Raw genomic sequence first — 19,096 nt, 5'->3', positions numbered from 1 at the left:
ATATATATATATATATATATATATATATATATATATATATATAGATAAAAAAGTATATAATATAAAGTTGCACTTTATCAGCTAATCACAAAAACCTGTCGCTTCTTTTGATCATGATTAAAGAGACAAAACATTTGCTAAAATTTCAAATTCCATCTTTATCAAACAATATATATTTGAAATGACTAAATAATATGTATCCAGCTATTTGCCACTTTTGAAAGTAACTTTTCTCTCTTTCACTCTCTCTATATTTCCTTTTTGCTAGAAACTAGGTAGAAAAACTTGCTTTAAGAAGAATGCCGCAAATCCAAGGCGAATACAATAGTTCTTGTTTTGCAAGCAGTTGTATATGATTATAATATAAAGCATCATCGGCGACAAATGCAACAGCAAACATAATCAAATTCTTTGATCTTTAATAAAAAAAACAAAATACGTGCATATCGATTATATACACTAAGCAAAATGCATTAGGATTAACTCTTGCGAGCTGCTTTTAATACAAAAGAGATGTTTAACAAGTAAAAGATAATTAAAGAATTGTAAACGCGGAGGAACTCAAGATTTAAGATTAAATAGATTATTATAGTTGTATTAATATAAACTCAAGAACATTTTGCGGTCGACAATGACCATAACATAACGATGCAATTCTATATCTACTCTTTGACAGTACCTGCATATTTAACTTCATCAAAAGCTTTTCTTGCTTTCTTGAGTTCTTCATTCATTGTCAATAAGTCTTTTACTCTAGCATATTTTCTGGCATCCTTCCTCACTGTGAAAACATAAGAGAGTAAGTTGTAAGATTATAAATAACTTATTAACTAAACTAGAAATTATTCATATATCTATTTTAGTATCCATTATATTTACAATGGATACAGCAAGGGAAAAGTATTAATGTCTGGAGACATATCTAATTTTGGACATTCTTACTGTTTTGGGGTCTTTAAATATGAATATTTAAGTTTTCATAAGATAACATATGTATACATATGTATACATATGTATACATATATATGTATGTTGAAAGTTTAAATTGAAGATCAAAACAATAAGAATTTCCATAGTTAGATATGCAGACATACTCACATTTTTATGCTAACTGTAATTTACTTATTTATTTAGATATCTATCATTTGTGTATTCACTTGGAAATTTATCACTTAAGTTACCTAAAAATACTATATCTTCCACCTGAACTCGTCCCGTACGTCCAATCTCCATAGCTCTGTGTGTCATCTCAGTTATGTACTCAATAACCAAATCTTCCAGCAGGTCAACACTTTCTGTGTAAGGATTCTGGTCATCACCGAAACCATACATCATACAGCGTAGTTCCTTGGAGAAGAGACGCTTTCTCCCACCAGGTAGAGTACCGCCTAGATTAATTTCGGCCTCTTCATCTTCAAACTGACAAAATATTGCCAGTTATATACCAGTTATATTTACCGATAAAAGTCAACAAACAGTTTGCGATGAAACTGTTCACAACAATTATAAGATTCACACATTTGGTTAAATATACTAAACACGTAACACAATGAGCAAAGTATGATTTAGAAATACGATGTAATATTATTTCTGCTTCTTAAATAAGACAAAATTTATAACAATTCCAACCTGTTCAAAAACCTCTTCGGTAGACATCGTTTTATAAGGCACATTTAACGGAGTTTTGTCGTCAGTCTCAAGCATTTTTATTTATTCTTTTTATACTTTTGTAGATCACAACTTTAAATGTAATCGTTGTTATGAACAGCTGATGTTAATTTATATTATTATATTATTATAACAATATTATATTTATATTGTCTCTGATTGGTACAATCTATCAAAAGTTTAAAAGAATACTCTTTTTCTTCTTCACTATATTTTACTTGACTTGCAGGCTTTCTCAAATAGCCCTTTCTATCAAGGTACCGAAGTACAAGTTCTAAAAAAATATCAGGTCCGAACTTGTTTGGACGCATCTAATTGTAATGGCGGTTAGGTCAGAACTTCTAGTTCAACTAAAAGAATACTCCAATGAATGAAGAACAGCCATCAGCTGAGTTCCCACTTAGCGCGTCACACGTCGCGTTGTCGTCGCGTCACGAATTAAACCAATCAAATCATTCCATTTTATTGCGTAACTTTACGACGATAATAAAATGGGACGACTTGATTGGTTTAACTCGTGACGCGACGAATAACGTGACGCGCTAAGTAGGAACTCAGCCTTAAGCCTGAGCTCTAAGAAATTGACCAATCACCATCAAATATAAGAAAAACAATTGAGTGATTGGTCAATTTCTTACGGCTTAAAATTTAAGTTTTATGGTTTAAATTCTTGTAGACCCCGCTTTAATTTAGCGTAGATTTTAGTTCGAATATCAGCTTAAAAAATTTAGAATGTTTCATATCTTGGCTATATCGATTGATTGTATAATTTTAACTAAAATTGGCTGGAAATTTCTATTATTCATCTAATTAGAAAAAAGAAACTATGTAAATCACGAGACCCAGCACTATCTTAAACGTTTAAATTTCGCAACTTCTTTATTTTTCTTATAATTGAGTGCATCAAATTAAAAGTATTTCTACAGGATAAAAATACAAACATTAAGGGGATGCTGGAGTCGATAACAAATTCGAATAACGTCGATAATGCAGAGACGATCGTTACTAACTAATCACGCTATCTTTTTCGTATTTCTTGTATATACAGAATTTATATAAATGTATGTTGTTTTGTTTTACCATATTCAACGGAAAACCTAACCATATATGTGTAGAAATCTTTCTGCAAACTTTTTCGACATTTTTAAGCTTACAAATGCAGATGCGAAGGTAGAGCAATCTTTTTCAAAATTTTTCTGTTTGGAGCATCCACACTTTTGGTATATACAAGCTGCGGAATTTTAGGATTAGACAAATATTACGCTAACTGATAGCTTGAGACTTTACATTAAAAATTTTTTGTTCGTTTTCGACACATATTGAGCAATACTCCTATTTATTATTGTACGTACTTTTATTGCGTAAAAGCATTTGTAATTCTGTGTAACCAATACGACGTAAACTGCGGAAAAATGTCAGTGTTCTGTCGGTAAAGTTTTTAGCTTCAGCATCCCCTTAACCCAGCGAGAAATGATTCGTCGATGGATGTCGAAACGATGTCGAATCGACATCGAAATTGTGAAATCGACGACGATTCGACATCGTTTCGACGTCGATCGACGAATCATTTCTGGCTGGGAATGAATGTTTTACATTACACGGTTGCATGAGATCATAAAAAGTTTTATTTATAAATCGTGAAAATGTTTTCCAATTTTCCGACGGTCGGTAAACAACTTTTATTTTATGTTGTTGGATAACATTAACCATTAATTAACGTTTGTACTTTCACTCGGTAAAAGCATTTTTAATTTTATACATCCAAGAGATGTTGAATGCTTTTGCCTATCTTGTGGCTTTTCACAAGAACTCTACACTATAGCCGGTATTCATAGTCCGATCCCAGATAACATAGAGAATTAAAAAAGAATTCAGTTATATGTCACCAATCTGAGCTCATTTTTAGGTGCAAAAAGAATTATTTTCACTGAACTCTGAAGAATTCTTTTTACATCTGACAATAAATTCAGAATTCATGACATATGACTGAATTCTTTTTGAATTCTTTTTTAAGTCTCTGTGCTATCTGGGATCTCATATTTAAGATCTCATCTTAAGTATTGTTTTAAGATGTCATGAATCAATCACCGAGCTGTATTCGCATCTTAAGACATTACTTAAGGCGGTTTTGAAATAAGATTCGACTATGAATACCGGTCTATGACTTCCGCAGACTCTTAATATATTAAGGCTCGAATTCATTCCATTTAATTTTTGTTTTACATCGTATGATATCATTAACTTATTTACATTTTGTCGGTCATCAATAAACCGACGTTTAATGTGTTAATCATCCAAATATATGACATGATTGCATTTATATAAAGCATTATGTCATATAAATATCACTATATTTGTGTGAAATAATCACTTATAAATACTATAAAATAATCTAAACGTCAACTTTATTTCGAGATAAGTGAAATTTGATTTTATTCTTTTAATTCTATACTACCTTATGTATAAATTTTACAGCTTTAAGACGAATATATACTCCGAATATAATAATACCGTAATAATTACTTTGGGTATATTCTAAAGTTCAAATATTTATAACTACATGGAACGTGACTACTTCTTCGATAGTAGTAGATGAGCCAACAGTTCGTTATCCTTTGGGATAGTCCACTGAATTTCTCCGCCTGGAGAACAAAAAGAAAATTATGTATTTATCCATTTAAAATACACATTATATTTCTAATTCCTTTTTAGACGCTATAAACATGCAAATTAAATGTATACATGGCATAACTTACATTTCACGGCATAATCCTCTTTGCCTGTTGAATTCAGCGCAACATTCATTTGTGCTAATCCATTGTAATCTTCAACGAAGTAAAGATTCCGTTCTCCCTTCAAAGATGTGGAAAACAGATGTTCAATGACATTATAGTCCGCTGCGTGTTTCTGGCCTTGGCTGATAACAATTGCGAATACTTCGTGGCTGTCGTTTCGCAGATTTTGCAACTTTTCCACGGCGGCTCGCAGATTCTCTTTATCCTTTTCTTCGGCGATGTGTTCTCCGTCCGTCACGAAAACTGTTGGCGAAGTATATAACACATAACAGAATAAAACATAATATAATGACATAATACACATTAACAGAAAAATATAAAATAAAAATTAAAAAAAATATATATATATTATATTTAAATATGACGGGCGATGTATAGTATAACTATATCGATATATAACTCGTGCAGTTTGAAACTTCTATGCTATTCCGCATAACAATATTTCCGAGTATAGACTAAGAAAAATCTATAAGATATGAATGATAGCTTACCTACGATGACTCGTTGCATGCCTGAAGCGCGAACGACGTTCGCCGACACGAAGGCCGCGTTAATCAAATCCGTAGTTTTTCCGGCTACACCATCGAGATCCTCGCTAATGCGAGTCGCGCGATTCGCGAGCATGTCCTTAGATAACGTCGAGAGAACATTGCAAGTATTCGTCTGATTCAAGGTGAGGGCTACCATTGTGTTTTCCGAGAAAGTGATCAAGCCCATCGGATGATCGCGCGACAACCTGTGGAATAATTCAATTTATTTAATAAGTGTTTAAAAGGCTTCTAGCTACTCACCGCGATGATTTTGATTTGTAGCGTCAGAAACGAGGAAATGCATGCCCAAAATTCTTGCAAAATATATCGCAATGAAAAAATACATTTAAAAAAGACACTTGCAATCAATTAAACATATCTCTAAAATACTCCAAACAATTCCCTCTTACGGTAACGATCAATAAATTATCGTAAAATTAATGTGACGAAATAATGAAAAAATAAATTAAAAGGGAAGGTTGTTAGTCACATTAATTTTACAGTTACGTATTGATTGTTTTATTGATTGGAAAGAAAGTATCCAGAGTATCTTAAAGATATATTTAGTCGAAAATACTATTTTCTTTTATATATCTTTTTATTTCGACGTACTTTGCAAAAATTTTCACTACATTTCCTCGCTTCTGATGTTATAAATCAAGAGTTCCGCGGTGAGTAGCCGTAATAAGCCGTAATAAGTAGTAATATAAAAGAAAGAATTTTAATTGATTTCTCCAAATTGGGAAATCGTTTGACTTTACAAAATTAAATTTCTATTGATTAATATCAACTTGCCTAGCAAACACCAACTAATGGTAACATTACGTCAATGTTATAATTTCCCAGTAAACCACGTAACTGTTACATAACACACGCATTATATTGCACTTACATTGTTGAGTGAGAAATTGTAACATTGATTGTTAATGTTATCGTTAGTTTGTATTTGCTGGACTGTCTGTTTTTATAGCCAAAAAATACCTACGGAAAATATCGCCGAATAACGGTGGCGGCTAGCTTCATCTCCTCGGCAAACCACGCGTTCAGCACGCTCAGGCTGTCGTCCATAACGAAGAGCAGACCGGATCGCTCGTCCTTTGCCAATTTACGTATTCTTCCTGCTAGATCCGTAGCTTGCTCTTGAACATCTACAATTGCAATACACGATACATTTTAATTTACAGATTTCACCCGACAGTTTTTCTCCACGTCATGCGAGTATCTCAGCAGAAATCGCCGCATGTATTTCGATATAGAAGGTAGTAAGTATCTTACCGATGCTTTTTTCGACCTCGATCTCATTCGTTGTTGTCGTCGTCGTCTCATTTATCGTCGCGGATACTGACTGCGTGCTTTCAAGCGCGAGTAAATTACAAAGAACATACTGACTGGTCGTATTGCAGGGCAGCCCGTAAAACAGAGCCATGTCATGACCCTCACGATCCAAATTCAAACAAATCTCGCGGTCGGCGTAAGGCCAGGAACCGTCATCCTCGTCAAAACACCAGGAAGTGCCGGTGCTGATCGCGTTCTTCGACAAGACTTCGCCGTTCTCGTCCACCCATCTCCAACCGTCCTCGGACAAGACCGTGTGACCGCCTATCCAGGTGTGATCTAACGCTGAATTCATTTGAAGCGCATGATTAAAAGTATTTAATGTTTCATCGATAGCAATTAACGTCTTGTGTTACGATATTTGATCTTGTGTGACGAATCGACAAGTGATTACAAAGTAAAAGATAATTATATCGTTGCAATTGTTATAGGAAATTATAATTAATAATTATAACCTTTTACAATATGTTACAATAATAATAATAATGTTACTATAACAAATGATGTAAATATGATGTATATAATATAAATAATATAAATAATACGATATATGTAATATTAACTAATCAGTTTAGCTCGACTTTTGAGTTAATTTTATTGCATTCATTGGGAAGAAATAATTCATTCAACCGAGTAATGTCCGTTGTCTATGACTCTCCGTCAAAGTTTTGGTCCTGATGGCACCCGAAAATTGAACAAAACTTTTTGACTAACCCAATACAACGTATAATATAATTAACGTATATATAATTAAAGAAAAATAAGTATGAGATTTATTTTTCAGATATTTTGGATGGCTTAAGAGGGCTACAGATATTAGACTGCGAGTCTTTATAAATTTTGATATATACGTTTTATTCTCACAAGAAAAAACACATACCTAATTCTGTCATTTTCTCTAATACAGCAGTTAAAGTCTTCGCGTCTAGTATGCTGGCTACACGGCCGGATCTTTTCCGACAGTAAGCTTCTCCCTGCTTCCACGTCATCCTGGCGAATGAAAATATTAATCTCTTATCGTTCAATAACACGCTTCTTGCTGCGTTTTCCATCATCCTGCGTTCTGGCATCGCTGAATTCACAAAACAAAAAACGTTACATTCAAAAATCTCGCTGATACAAACGTTTCTTCGTAACAGCTCGAGCTGAAACTCTCGAGCGACAACTCATTACGAATGGATACATTTAAGATTTACCGTCCTGGCAAACAAAAGGCCGCTTCTTCTCGCAATCCAAGTCGAGGAAGGCCGGAGTTGTGTGCTTCGCGCAGAGATGCCTGTCGAGGATCAGACATCTTCCCCTCCGATATGAGTCGTTTTCCGACGGTGGCGCAGGATGACCGTTCGACCAAGGCGGATACGAGGTGACGTTCGACTTTTTCGACGACAACGCGAATCCCGACGAAGTCCACGTCCAATCCGTACCGTCCACGCTGCGACCGTCTAGCCACACGCTCTCTATCGCTGTCGATGGCGAAAAATGAGATTCTTCGAATCCCGCGAAAGTATTCTGTAGCCGAGGAGCTACTTCACAATGAAGAAGCCATAAATAATCTCAACTCCCTCCCCAAATTTTATTTTTCGAAGAATAAAACATATAATTTCTATAATTCTAATTAATACTACGGAATAATTCGTCGACAAAGGAGACGGTCAAACTTGCATAAGCTTTCAGCTTTGTGATATTCGAAATCTTAAATTATTTTTTGATAAAATTGTAGCTACTGAGATAAGAGATAGATAAGAAATAGATTAAAGATATATAAGTAAAAAGATATATAAATGATGAGGCGTATCACTTTGATATATATATTTAATCTACTCACAAATAGCTACAATTTCATTAAAAAATTATTAAAAATTTTGAATATCGCAAAATGATGTTTGATAATAAAAATTCTAATTCCCGAAATTACTGTTTAAATTTGTGGTTCTCTATTTTTTTCGTTTTTCTCGCGACTTATCGAGCAAGCATGACAATCTTGTCTGACGTGTATGAATTACGAATAACGTCTTATTATTATTACATGGCCTGCTCTTCAGCATTGCGTTCGCCACGACGATGGCTGCCTCGTTCGTGAAAATCATAGCGAGTTGCTTCTTCCTCTTCTTACACTCCAATCTCGCGTCCCTCCATGCGATGCCACCTCCGTCGACTTTTCGCACTCCCTCCGTTCGGAGATCCTCTTCAGCCTCATCTTCATCGAGGATTTGATACAGTGTGTATCGCTGACCGTCCGCAAAGACGCTGCTGCCTTCGACAATCTTCTCCTTCGCCTCCCTTTTTCCTTTAAATACGCAAAATATTTCATTCCTCTCGGAGACTTAATAACACAGTGAAGTCGACACTTACAGCCATAATATATTTGCAATCTTTAATTGAATGTATAATTAACTGTAGATTTGTATTTATATATTCATAGAATGTTATTCAGCCGTTTGAACTGACATTTCTTACATGAAATAGATACAGATTGAGACGAATAATTGGAGACTTATAAAGTCACAATTATTTATCAAATAATGACGGACTGTAAGTACCGACTTCTTAAGTCCGTCGACAAAGGGAATCTTTCAAATTGTGCCATACCTCGAGGAAAATTTTTTCGACCGCGATTGTTATTCATAAAACCACCCTCTAGACAGTTTACTGAAACGACCGTCGTAATTCTTCCTACTCGACGTTTTTACTCACAAAATAAATAACATGCACGCGACGCACGAGTAGCGCACGTGCTCGAAAAAGTCGCACTTCATTAAATCGCGAAAGAGGAGACGATATAACGCTCGCGATAAAGAAAGGAAGGGAGAGGGAAAGAGAGAGAGAGAGAGAGAGAGAGGAGGGAGAGGAGAGAGAAAGAGACAAGGTGCAAGCTATGCCCGCCTTTGCGTGACTCCCGATAGAAACAGCAGATTACCATACGTTATACCGTAAAGAAATTATCACGGATACAGCGACGAGCGCGGCAACAAACGTCGCGACGATTTACGATTGCTTCTAATAAAAAAGCCACCGATCGACTCTGCATGAGGTGAATCGTTCTCGCATTTAGCGAATTGCTCTCTCCTCTTTTTCTCTCTTTCTTTCTTCTTCTCCTCCTTCTCCTCTTCGTCTGCGTTCTCCTCACTAGCTCTCATGCAGACGAAGGGCTTCCGATGCCGGCAATCCTCCGGAACGAGAAGGGGCGAGTCGTGGCCCAATCTGTCGAACATGAGACAATTCTTCTCGCCGCTGCTGTGATCATCCCCGATGTACCACGCAGAGTGGTCCATGATCATCAGCGAGTCCAGTATCAACGTCTCCCCTCCTTTACGCGTATCGATCCAGCTCCAGGCGCTGGCGGAGTCTTTCCTCCGTCCTCCTATCCAGAGGCCGTCGTATCCTAAGCGATTCGCGACGTATAAAGTGCAACGTGAAACAATGAAGAAATTTTTTGTTGAATTAAGAACTCATAAAAAGCTCCTATGTATTTATTAAATTTCAGCGTATAATAAATATTTATAAATAAAAAATGTTTAACACGTTCGCTATCATGGCTCATTTGGGAAGCCATCTCTATATTTCTCTGTATTATATAATCTCTATATTTTTTAGGTAATTGTGTAAAACAGACTTGATTTGTTTGTGCAGAAAGAGAAATTATCATTCACATACATATGTAAAATAGTCATTTTATGAATTAATAATTAAATATAATGCTAGGTTCTCAATGCGTTACATATGTGTAACTAAAATATAATCAATATTAAGTCAGGGCAAGAAAAGAATCAAGCACAGATATTGTAGTGCAATAAAACCAAATTATATTGGTGAAACCTTTCCAAATCGGGGAGAAACCTTGTTTATTAGATAATCTCTAGAAACCAAATGTTTCGGTCCATGTATGAATCCTCTTCAGTAATCGCAAAGCACAAAATTAACGTCTTATAGAGTCAAAAAGTTGTCAAAGAATATAAAAACATCAAAGATAACATAGCAAGAGCTAGAGGAATGACAGAATAAGCCCCATTGTGAAGTTACATATAAGACGTTAATTTTGTACTTCGCGATTACCACTGAAGAGGGTTCATATATGAAACAAAACATTTGGTTTCTTGAGATTATCCAATAAACAAGGTTTCATTCCGGTTTGTAGAGGTTTCAATATAATTTGATTTTATTGTACTACATCTGTGTCTGAACTCTTTTCTTGCTCTTATTTAATATTGATTATTATCTTTAAAGTTCTTCTTTCTTTTGGTTTTAAAATATAATCTTATTATTAGTAGATTCTCTTATAGATAGCCTCAAGAGAATTCTCCTAAAATCAAAAGGAAAATATTCTAATGTTCCCTCTTCAAAAAAAAGGAAAAGAAAATTTCTAATTACAAGTATTCTTTCCAATAATCCTATATTGTAAGTAAAAATCTTTTAAGAAAAGAGCATTACATTTTAAATAAAGTAAACTATTAATCAGAAATCTACTAATATTATTCCAACTTTTTCCCTTTTGAATCAAGAATATGTTTACTTGAAGCAGAAAGCTCTACATATAGCAGAATACCGTAACATATTTGCAATCTTTAATTAAAAGTATAACCAACTACACAGATTTTGTATTCATAGAATGTCATTCGGCAATTTAAACCGATATTTCTTATATGAAATAAATACAAATCGAGACGAATAATTAGAGAATTCTTGTTAGAAGAAAAATATTTCTATTATAGAAGAAATATCTATTTAAATATTTATTAAGAACAAGAGAGTATTGTACAAATACTGTAGAAAAAGACGAGATTCCTCAATGCTTGGAATATTTTCTTTTTGATTTTAGAAAAATTCTCTCGAGGCTACATGTAAAAAGTTGAAATTATAAAGTTGCTAAAATCGTTATTATAATAATAAATAAAAAAAATCAGTGATTTTCCGGGGAATGTAAAATCTCGACGAATGTTCACGCTTGTGAGAGACAGAGAGAAGTAGGAATAAAACTAAAAATGAAGCTCACGGTAGTTCGACTCGGACACCATTCGCGCGAGCCAATCCTTCGTGTCGACATCCAGCACGGCCAACGTGCTTCCGGTATCCGTTTCCGCTTCGCGCGTTAGAGGATCCGGCGGGGCGTCGTGTCCCATTTCCTCGTCGGAAGCCGTAAGCGGATTTAGATGTTCGTAAATGGGACAGATTGCCTGCGCCTCGTTCCAGGACACTCGCCTGCCGATCACGAGGAACTCCCATTGAACGTCTTCGTTTCCATTTTCCGTTTCATTACCGCTCCTCGGAGCGTACGTGAAATGATCCACGATTCGGTTGCTGGGGACTCCTATTGAAAACGTCCATCGCGATTATCCCGTTCTTTAAGACGCTCGAGTCCCTCCGATACGACGGCTTTCGGCAATCCCCTCAACCGTTTCGAGATCTCTTCGAAGGGTATCGTCAACTTTCAATTGGAATAACTGTTTCTTTCAACGCGGACTCTTATCGCCGAATATGCGGTGTCAAATTTGTGAATTTCCGAGATTGCAGCCGAAAAATTCGTTTCCATTTTTTAATGAATTAAATTGTGAAAATATTCACAATTTAAACGTGAAAATATTGCGAGAATTTAATAGTGGAAACAAATTAAAAAATAATTCAAGAACGAAGGATGATAAATTGAGAACAATTTATTTCCATCGCATATGTGATTTTTCCTAAATGAATTATTATATATAGACATGAATAAAATTAAATCGAAATAAATTATTCACCAACAAAGTAGACGTTTATGACTATTCGTCAACGTTCCGACAGCAGGACGTTATCAGAATTGTTGCTTTTACTACACCTGTGTGACGTCATCCGTTGGAAAAAGAAGCGAACTTTTTGGCTGACCTAATGTATCAAATAGTAAAAAAGGGAAAAGAATCAAAACCTACACATTTTTACATCAAGATTACAGAATTGATGGTCTTGTAAAACGAGAGATTTCTCTTTCCTTTTTTCATACTTATGAAATTCGCGAGCAAGATCGGTGGCACTTGTTGATCGTGTCCTAAAATGACCGCGTCATAAGTCACGTAATATCGCCGACTACGATCACGTGAGGGCAATGAAATTTCGCACTCGCAAAAATAATCTCTATGTCGCTGTGCGCGCGCGCAATGGAACATCTCCCGCTGCGAGAGAGTCAGGATTAATTTTTGCAAGACCAACTCGGATCGTACCTATGCGGAAGGTGACGGCTATCTCAAAGACCCAGACGAGACGAAGAGCGCTCGGGACCATTTGTTACGGATAAATGTTAGTGTCAAAAAGAGAACGAGCGAGTCGAAGGAACGGCCGAAGAGACGAGCGGCGTATCAGACGAGGAATTAAGCTCTACTGAAAGGCTCGTCGAGTCGCGCCGACCAAGTTCGTCCGGATCGCGACCAGCTAACGACGCTCGCAATCGGTTAATGTTAATGCGCTTGATAATAGCAGATCGGGTTCTCCCGCTCTCGTGTCATGACGTGTCCCCATAATTCGATTGTCGCAGATCAGCTGTCGAATAACTGATAAGAGAAGGTCCCGCCGTTCTAGGCGTCTAAATAATACAAATTTTCATTTGCATAAATGCTTATTGCCTACAAATAAATGCTAACTTCTTTTAGATACCTTTTCTCTCAGTATACTTATAAAAATTGATTTTTGGTCTATCTTAAGATGTCTTCCAAGAAACAAAAAGATTGTTTTCTTGTAATAAAACAAGTTGATCCTCCAATTGATTCAATACCACGATGATATACCGAGGGTTTAATCTAGATATACAGGTACAAAAGTCTCCTTTTCAATTTCCGTATTGATTCCTGGCATCTCGGAGTTCCCCCGAACGCGCTATCCATCACTCGTTCTCCTAGATAGAATGCGGCATGTATAAAATGAGAGAAGACAATTGTCTCGAATATATGTATTTTATTATACATACATTAATGAAAATATATACATGGTAGACTGCGGCTTCTCGAAGCAGCGAAGTGTCAGTATAATTAGCTACAGTATTCGTACGCGAATCTGTTTTTCGACGACGTCCTCTCGATAGCCGAGATCTGTCGAGGTTTCGGGAGGCACGTGTAGGCCGACACGTGTAGACCATGGGATGTTGTTGTTGTACGTAGAACATTGCTGTTTCTTTGTTTTGTCTTTCGTTTTTTTTTTGTTGTCGGAGTCCTCCGTTGTCTCTCAAACGGAAGACGCTCTCTCAATAATAACGGCCGATCCGCCCGACTCGACCCGACCCGATTCGATCCGATCCGACGACGACGAATCGGTTTGTGTCGCGCTATCACGAGACTGACCGTGGTGTCAATCCGTCGAAACACGCAACGGGTACCAGAATACTTTCGCTGACTTCGATTAATATCTCAATCTTTGTCTCTCTTTCACACCCTCTCGCCCTTTCACTCCTTTTACTCTCGCTCGCGTTTCTCTCTCGCTCTCGTTCGCTCGCTCTCGTTCACTCTATCTCTCTTTCTTTCTCTTCCTATTCTACTTACACAGCCAGACAATTGCTCGATCACTCGGCATCAACGCTTCGATCTCTTATCCCCTTAATTATCGTTACAACACGTTTCAACGCTCACAACTGCGGATGATTATTACAATCGATTAAACTGTAAGTGGCGATCATCGAAAGGTGATGGTACTCTGCCCCTCTTCACTCTCCTTCCCTCCCCTCCTCAGTTTACAGATATTCAGACGGATGTCACGATCTGAAAATCGTCAGCAATTTCCGCACGTTCGTGGTCTCCGGGATTCCCGAGACTCTTCTCTCGCGTCTCGTCCTCGTTCGCGTCGCCGTCCTGGTCGCGCAACGACGATCGCCATCGAATTCACTGCTTGATGGCGATACTGAATTCATTAATAACGACGACCGACGCGACGAGGACGTCTCTGCGAGGAGTTTCCGCCCGCGAAGCTCCCACCGTGTCCAGGATCCCGTCCGCTGACGCCCCGGCGCCGAGTCAAGCTTAGGTTCAGCCAAACAATACATTGTTACGACCTGTCGCGCGGGGGAGAGCTCGCGTCCCGCGGCGAACGGTAACCGCGCGTCAACGACAATTTCTCTTTTTTTTTTTTTTCAGATACAGATTAGCTTTGTTACATTTCAGGCACTGCGATTGACTTTTTGTATCTCGAGCTTGGCTCGCGCTCGAGCGACAGCGGCGCGACTCGGCCGGGATCGATCGACCGATCGCTCTCTCCCTATCTCTTCGTCTCTCGCGCGAAACCGTCGCGGGGTTTCTCGCGCGAGAGCCCGTCGAGTCTTCCTGCGTCGATGGAAGTTACGCGATCGCGTAACTTGGATTCGCCCTTCTCCCTTCGACGAGCGGAGAGAATCGCGGAGAGCGATCGATGCGATCCGCGCGGGGTGAGGAACGACCGCGCCGAGACGCCCTCCTACGAGGGAGGGAGGGAGGAGAGAGAGCGCGCGACGCGCTCGTTCTCTCGCGTTGAGATTCGCGCAACGGTATCGCGGCGGGAACATCCCCCTCGTCCGCGCATCGCGGGCTGCGGTGTGTACCGCCGCGGCTTACGTCATCGTGCGCGAGTAACGTACATTGCTTAATTATTAACTTGACTTCGAACGATACGTTACAATGATCACGTTATTCCACTAGGGATGACATGCAGCGTATAAAACATATCTTATCTATATATTTATTTTTACTGGTGTATATATCTAGGTTGCCGCATCCGTTATTTTCTGTGACACGCTATGCTCAATATATGTATACGCGGTACGTCTCTTACACGCTACCAAGGATTAACAGTCGATACTTCTTCCTTCCTGTCCCCGTCCCCTCCCCCCTCTCTCTCTCTCTCTTCTCTTTCTTTCTCTTTCTCTCTCTTCCTCGCTGTCCTTTTCTCAATGCAACGGCACACGCCATGCGTCGTATTAGTCGGGTTCGCACGTTCGCGATACCACGAATCAAAGACAGAGGAAGGAAAACGAGGTGCGTCTCTCGCTAGCGGATATTGCACTTCGAAACTGGACCGCTTGGAAATGTTGTCTCTCTCGCCTCCGGCGTTTCTCCTCTCCCCTCTTCTCGTCTCAGCTCATCTCCTCTGTGTTTCATTTACTCTCCTTCGTCACTCCGCTTTTGTTTCTCTTTATTATTTTTTTTTGGTCTTTCACCGGCCACCCTCCACAAACTGCGTCCCTCGGCCTGCCCGTAAAAATCTGGCAAGATTACGCCTCTAAAAATATATATAGCCAATGTGTGTAGAGTGTCTTTTATTCAAAATAAACTTTGTCGACTCGAACCCAAATGTTCCGTGTCGCGAGAACTTCGAGGAAACCGGCGCCGTGGGATCTCCTCCCTGTGCGCAATCAAATCGTATGGGAAATCGCCATTCACATGTGTCAAGGGGTTCGTCGAGTCCCCGAGGGGGGGATGTCCGTTTCCCGTCTCGATGAGCCGTCGATATTAACGTGTCTCTTAAACACAAGCTGCTCGTCGTCTTTGCAGCGCTTTTGCGAGGGCACCGTCGTCATGCAAGTCGGCTCTCGTCTGCGCCGCATACGCGCGCTTCGAACAATACCGTAATCCGGTTGAGAAATCGCGCCGGTCTCTTTGCGAGTCGGACTTCACGCGCGCTGAGTCAAGAATTAGTAGTCCATCTGCCTCTCTCTCTCTTTCTTTCTTTTTCTTTCTATGTCAACTTCTTTGTCTCCCTTTCGTTTCGTTTGTTTTAGTTTGTTTCTCACCATCGGGCACATCGTCACTGTACTGTCACGGAGTATCCGGGGTCAGTTCGCGTAAATCGCAGGAGATCGCAGATTACCGCTTCGCGATACGTCCGTGGCGTGTGGCTTCGTTTACACCGCCGCTATACACGTTTTAACCTAGGCTTAAAAAGTAAAAACCAGCCGCCGGCGTGCTCGCGCCGCCAGCGCGAAGTTAATCGATTTTTAACACATTAACGCTTTGATTCGTTTGTCAGTCTGTGCTCTCCTAGTCCATGACAAGTTAAAAAAAAAGGAAAAAAAGACGCAAAAAATAAGGAAATAAAAGAGAAAAGAAAAATAAAAGGGGAAAGATGTCCGGAGCCTGTCGAGGAGAAAAGGTGATACTTTTTTTTTCTTTTACGTTATGTACGTGGGTATTCGTAGGTTACGACTCGCGGACGGAATACCGTCTGTCCGCGAATCGATATTAAAATGCATCTTTCTCGCGTGCCACCGCTGACACGCCAATCAGCGGTAGTCTCCACCGCGAGTTTCCTGAAAGACGTTACTCGAGCGTCTCTCTCTTTCTCCTTCTCTCCCTTTCTTATCTTCTTCCTCTTTCTTTCTCTCTCTCTCTCTCTCATTTCTACCTCGAGTGTCCACAATCACAATGATACGTCGAAATTTCCGTCGTTGAAAATTGTGCGCCCTTGAGAATTGCGGCGATTATAGGAGTCTCCGCGACACGCATTCTCTTACGAAAGGAAAGAAATTCGTAGGTGTCGCTCGGTAAATCGTGTATGCGCGATCATTAATACTTTTTTCTTTCTTTTTTTCGTTTTTTTTTCCTTTTAAACAGACACCGAGAAGAAACTTTTTTTTATATATTTACTTTTCCCGAACCGAAACGTTCGCGTTATAACGTGTTGACGTTTCGCGTTCCACTACACGATAAAACGATAGTAATATCCTAATATCACGACGAGATTCGATTCGCGGTCGCTATACCGTGTTTATCTTTTTTTTTCTTCGTATCTTTTTTTTTTACTTTTTTCCCTTTTCTCTCGTTTATCAATAGCATTAGAGGCAGTGTTCGTTGAGAAACTGCTACGGTTACACACGCGCATACACATACGCACGTACACTCACTACGCCCGCGCGGGATGTGTGTGTGTGCGGAAGTGAATTTTCTTCGGATACAATCCCCACGTAATTATATACCGGACTCTCGCCATCCCGCCGCCACTCTCCCCCCGTCGCTGCTAAAGTCCTGCTCGTAGCGCCCGTCGTCGCGCGGGCGCACAGTTTAATATATTTATAAGATATTTACGCATATCTCAAAATAAGTATCTTGTGCTTATCGACCGACATGAATCGATAAACATGCTGCTTGCGTAGAGCTCGCTAGCTAAAATACACGGCGCGCGTATCCACACGCGAGAGCGCGTCTCTAATCGAAAGAAGCCGCGCCTTTCAAATATACGTCGCTCGGCGTGTACACGGGTATCGCGCGAGTGAATAGAGGCTGAGAAAGCGCGCCGTCGTGCCTTAACCGCGGACAAGCGTGACGCCAAATTAGGATCATCACAGAAACAATATCACTAAGGAAACCTGAGAATTTCTTTCCTTCGCAAACTACTCGCCGCACGTAATAACCGAGGGATAGCAGCGATGCGCGTACTATCACGATAACGTAGTACAAATAGAAATAATCGTAAGTAGTAACAGCGGTAGTAGTAGTAGTAGAAGTAGTAGTAGTGATAGAATAGTAGTAATAGTAGAGTAGTAATGATGATAGTAGCAGCAGCGGTCGTAGTGGTAATTGCAGTAGTAGCAGCAGTGGCTGTGTTGGTGATGGTGACGTACTTCACTCGTTGCGTGAGGAGCTCGAATCGATTTAAGGATTTGGGATTGACAACGAGTCCCATTCCTCACTGTCAATGACGGGCGGCGACCAGAGTCGCTTTTCTCTGGTGACCGCCAAAGAGAGGTCCCACAATCGCCGGGTTAGCCGGCGACCACCGATAAGAGTCCACTAATCCCGTCGGTATATCGGACGATTTACTTCGGAGTTAGTTGAAGGCAGAATCACAGAATGACGCAGCACCGACAGTATCGTGGTCGCGAGGCTCCCGCGCTGGGCGGAGGGGTCACAGGTGCGAAATACGCGTGCACCTTTATGTTGGGTAGATGGGTCTAGAATATAGAAGAAGAAAACGATTATTTGTCAGAGATAGATAGATAGACGAGAGGAGAGACGCGTGTGAAGATCAAATCAACAGGTATACTCTGGAATCAGATCGCGTCGGCGATGCACGATCTCGCGACGAATCGTTTATATGCGGTGAAACGCAGAAACCGGAAAGAGAGGAGGTCAAGTTGAAGCACCGCGCCAGCCTAATGACACATCGTACGAAGCGTTGTAGTGTATGTTAAAGGGCATGATTCACCGGCGAACGGAAAAAGCGGCATTAATTATACTACGGCGCCGGTTATCGTAATTAAGCGAGGATTATACTTGTTCGCGGGAATGCGAATTGTAACGTAATTCACGATTTGTAATTCATAAACCGTTGCGTGATACGCAAATGAGCATCTCTTGAGCGTAACGCTACACGGAAAAACGCTTTTCCGCGCGTAGGCACGGAGGCGGTCGCACGGATCATGCACTGCGAGCGCGCCGCGAGGACGAAACGGTAATGAAGAAACGGGACAGTACTCTGAGTCTACGTATGCCAGCTCTGGTAATCAGTTGGCAGTCGTAAAGCTCGATACGCTCAAGATTGTGGCAGGCCTGCAGCAGGTGATCCAGGCTGGCGTCCGTGATGAGCGGGCAGTTGTCCAGCTCCAAGACGGCTAGGTGTTCCGCCGCACATGGCGACAGAGCCAGCTGGCGGATACCTTCGTCAGTGATCAGCTCGCAATGCGACAGACTCTGCGCTCGGAAACGGCAAAAAGATGTTATGTATCCGTATACTCGTTACCAAAAGAATTCTCGATTGAGAAAGAATCAGAGTTAATGTTAAAGAGAGAGAAAATGAGAAAAAACAGAGAGAGAGAGAGAGAGAGAGAGAGAGAGAGAGAGAGAGGGAGAG

At 39.8% G+C, this 19,096-nt stretch overlaps 3 protein-coding genes across 5 annotated transcripts in view; all 3 read right to left on the bottom strand.

The window, feature by feature from the left end:
* The window catches only part of LOC116846807 (transcription initiation factor TFIID subunit 13), a 3,305-nt gene extending 1,232 nt beyond the window's left edge, over positions 1–2,073 (bottom strand). The window contains exons 1-3 of one of the 2 annotated variants that reach the window (XM_032821124.1): positions 1,630–2,073; positions 1,182–1,419; positions 680–781 (exon numbers count right to left, since the gene is read on the bottom strand). In XM_032821124.1, the coding sequence (XP_032677015.1) occupies positions 680–781; positions 1,182–1,419; positions 1,630–1,704 (415 nt within the window). In that variant the 5' untranslated portion in view covers positions 1,705–2,073. Of the gene's footprint in view, positions 1–399; positions 782–1,181; positions 1,420–1,629 lie in introns of those variants that run through there. The other variant, XM_032821123.1, reaches the window with a different exon arrangement.
* A 2,016-nt stretch (positions 2,074–4,089) lies between these two features.
* Positions 4,090–13,110, bottom strand: LOC116846741. The gene is made up of 11 exons (XM_032820976.1): positions 12,517–13,110; positions 11,319–11,633; positions 9,456–9,710; positions 8,355–8,615; positions 7,525–7,791; positions 7,209–7,400; positions 6,269–6,613; positions 5,979–6,141; positions 4,955–5,199; positions 4,425–4,706; positions 4,090–4,310 (listed from the first exon to the last, which is right to left on the bottom strand). Exons 1-11 carry the CDS (start codon positions 12,575–12,577, stop codon positions 4,240–4,242), a joined length of 2,457 nt encoding a protein of 818 aa, XP_032676867.1. The 5' UTR covers positions 12,578–13,110; the 3' UTR covers positions 4,090–4,239.
* A 323-nt stretch (positions 13,111–13,433) lies between these two features.
* LOC116846742 (F-box/LRR-repeat protein 20) overlaps positions 13,434–19,096 on the bottom strand; it is a 34,179-nt gene continuing 28,516 nt past the window's right edge. For both annotated transcript variants that reach the window (XM_032820977.1, XM_032820978.1), the window contains 2 exons: positions 18,721–18,936; positions 13,434–18,197 (listed from right to left, as the gene is read on the bottom strand). In XM_032820977.1, coding sequence (XP_032676868.1) covers positions 18,090–18,197; positions 18,721–18,936 — 324 coding nt within the window. In that variant the 3' untranslated portion in view covers positions 13,434–18,089. The remainder of the gene's footprint in view (positions 18,198–18,720; positions 18,937–19,096) is intronic.

Source organism: Odontomachus brunneus, unplaced genomic scaffold (assembly GCF_010583005.1).
Source record: "Odontomachus brunneus isolate Ranch 3 - 2012 unplaced genomic scaffold, Obru_v1 Obru_scaffold_069, whole genome shotgun sequence".
Taxonomy (NCBI): Eukaryota; Metazoa; Arthropoda; class Insecta; order Hymenoptera; family Formicidae; genus Odontomachus; species Odontomachus brunneus.
This window is presented reverse-complemented; position numbering and strand designations above follow the sequence as displayed.